General features: G+C 44.5%; 1 protein-coding gene across 1 annotated transcript in view; it reads left to right on the forward strand.

The window, feature by feature from the left end:
- The window catches only part of LGI2 (leucine rich repeat LGI family member 2), a gene marked incomplete at its 5' end in the record, with an annotated part of 28,733 nt that extends 26,599 nt beyond the window's left edge, over positions 1–2,134 (forward strand). The window contains one exon of the mRNA XM_021679431.2: positions 1,317–2,134. Coding sequence (XP_021535106.2) covers positions 1,317–2,134 — 818 coding nt within the window. The remainder of the gene's footprint in view (positions 1–1,316) is intronic.
- Between the last annotated feature and the right edge of the window lie 689 nt (positions 2,135–2,823).

The raw sequence follows: 2,823 nt of genomic DNA on the forward strand, positions 1-2,823 counted from the left end.
GGAGGAGGGTCAGAGGGAGAAGCAGACTCCCCGCTGAGCAGGGAGCCCGATGTGGGACTCGATCCCGGGACTCCAGGATCATGACCTGAGCCGAAGGCAGTCGCTTAACCGACTGAGCCACTCAGGCGCCCACCCCCAAATTTATTTTTAAAAAACACATTTGAGTATGTGTGTAGAGTAACGATTAAGGAAATATATCAAGACGTTAAGTGTTATTTCAACTTTGCAGTACGAGTAATTTTGACAGAGGGCTTAACACTCCTCTGTTCCGTCTCTGCCTCCGTTCAGCTTCCTTTGGCTCCAGAAATCAGAAGGAGCCAAATGTCTTCATTACATTCTTTTCCTCCTGTCTCTGAGACCTGACTCCTACCTTTTTACCCTCCCTTACCCCCATGCCCCGAACAGAAGCCCATTTGTCTCATTCCACTGTCCAGAGTTGGGAAATACTTTTTTGAATAACATGGAGACAATTCCCTTGGTGTTGGTGCCTTCCCTGAATAGTACTCTTGCCTCTAAAGATACCAGAGGCCAGGAGACCAGCCCTTAATGGAGACACATTTTGTTTTTTAAGTTTTTAAAAATGTTTTAATTGTGGGGAAATATGCAGAACATAAAACTTACCATCTTAACCATTTTTAAGTGTACTGTTCAGTAGCGTTAAGTGCATTCATGGTGTTGTGCAAACAATCTCCGCAACTCTTTTCATCTTGAAAAACTAAAACTCTATATCCATTAAACACTAACTCCCCATTCTCCCCCAGCCCCTGGCCCCCATCATTCTATTTTCTGTCTCTCGGAATCTGACTACTTTAGGGACCTCATGTAAGTGGAGTCAGATATTATTTATCTTTTTGTGACTACCTTTATTTCACTTACGATAATGCCCTCAACGTTCATCCATACTGTCATGTGTCCTGTGTGAGGATCTCCTTCCTTTTTAAGGCTGAGCAATGTTCCATTGTGTGTCTACACCACATTTTGGTTATCCGTTCATCCATCAGTGGACACTAGAGTTGCTTCTGCCTTTTGGCTATTGTGAATAATGCTGTTAAGAACATGCGTGTGCACATCTCTTAGAGACCCTGCTTTCTGTACTTTTGGGTATGGACCTGGAAGTGGAACTGCTGGATCATATGGTATTTCTATGTTCAGACTGTCGAGAAGCCGCCATGCTGTTCCATGCATCAGCTGCCCCATTTTCTCACATTTCTTTACATCTGTCCCCATTTTCCAGCTCACGAGGGTTCCAATATCACTACGGAGGAACATTTCTCCCTGCGGTACCCTAATGCCCTCTCGTTTCTCTTGGGGCACAGGTCAGTCCATTGTGGGCTGTAAGGCCATCCTCATCGACGACCAGGTTTTCGTGGTGGTGGCCCAGCTCTTCGGCGGCTCTCACATCTACAAATACGATGAGAGCTGGACCAAGTTTGTCAAATTCCAGGACATCGAAGTCTCTCGCATTTCAAAGCCCAATGACATCGAGCTGTTTCAGATCGAGGACGAGACGTTCTTCATCATCGCAGACAGCTCTAAAGCTGGTCTGTCCACGGTATATAAATGGAACAGCAAAGGGTTCTACTCCTACCAATCTCTGCACGAGTGGTTCAGGGACACGGATGCAGAATTTGTTGACATAGACGGGAAGTCGCATCTGATTCTGTCCAGCCGCTCCCAGGTCCCCATCATCCTCCAGTGGAATAAAAGCTCTAAGAAGTTTGTCCCCCACAGTGATATCCCCAACATGGAGGATGTACTGGCCGTGAAGAGCTTTAGGATGCAGAATGCCCTCTACCTTTCCCTCACCCGCTTCATCGGGGACTCCAGGGTCATGAGGTGGAATAGTAAGCAGTTTGTGGAGATCCAGGCTCTTCCATCCCGGGGGGCCATGACCCTGCAGCCCTTTTCTTTTAAAGATAATCACTACCTGGCCCTGGGGAGTGACTATACATTCTCCCAGATCTACCAGTGGGATAAAGAAAAGCAGCTATTCAAAAAATTCAAGGAGATTTATGTGCAGGCACCTCGTTCCTTCACAGCTGTCTCCACTGACAGGAGAGATTTCTTTTTTGCATCCAGTTTCAAAGGGAAAACAAAGATTTTTGAACATATAGTCGTTGACTTAAGTTTGTGAAGGGGTGACTGGTGAATTTAGAGACACGTAGCACTAGCTTTCACAAGAGAGGCCTGAGAAGCAAACAGAAGGCCAAGTTCAGAGCTCCACAATTAAAAACGCACTGGGGAAATAGAAGTTTTCAACATTTTAGAACTCGCATTTCAATCAGGGATTGCATTTATTGGCTAACTGCATGACATGTCCATTCTCCCATTTCAAAAGACATCTTAAAGCCTGTTATCTCTGAGAAAAGAGTAGAGTATTAACTCTTACCATCTAGGAAAGTAATGTGCTTTTTTCTTTTTCTTTTCTTCTTTTTTTTTAATGAGGAAGGAGGAAATCGGATAAGATGGGACAGTTCTTATGATGAAATTAAAAAAAAAAAAAAAAAAGACCAAACTATGGGCCCTTCTCATTCCATTTTAGCAATCTTATTGGGTAAGAATGCTTAAAGCCAAAGTCAGCTGAAAAAATTTGCTGATGATTCATTTAAAAATCTGATAACACTCAGCAATGCTATTTTGAGTCATTTCAGTTTCCTGAATGCCCCTTCATAGCAGAACGTTGGCTGTTTCATTGGCTCGGGCGGATGCTTGTGATGGGGGGTGTTCACAAAATAACGTTGGGCATTGCTTCCTTTGCCACAAAGAAAATACTCTGCTGACACACTTCCAGGCCCAGCACGGGCCATAGGCCCATGAGTGAGA

Source organism: Neomonachus schauinslandi, chromosome 2, assembly GCF_002201575.2.
Source record: "Neomonachus schauinslandi chromosome 2, ASM220157v2, whole genome shotgun sequence".
In the NCBI taxonomy this organism is placed as follows: Eukaryota; Metazoa; Chordata; class Mammalia; order Carnivora; family Phocidae; genus Neomonachus; species Neomonachus schauinslandi.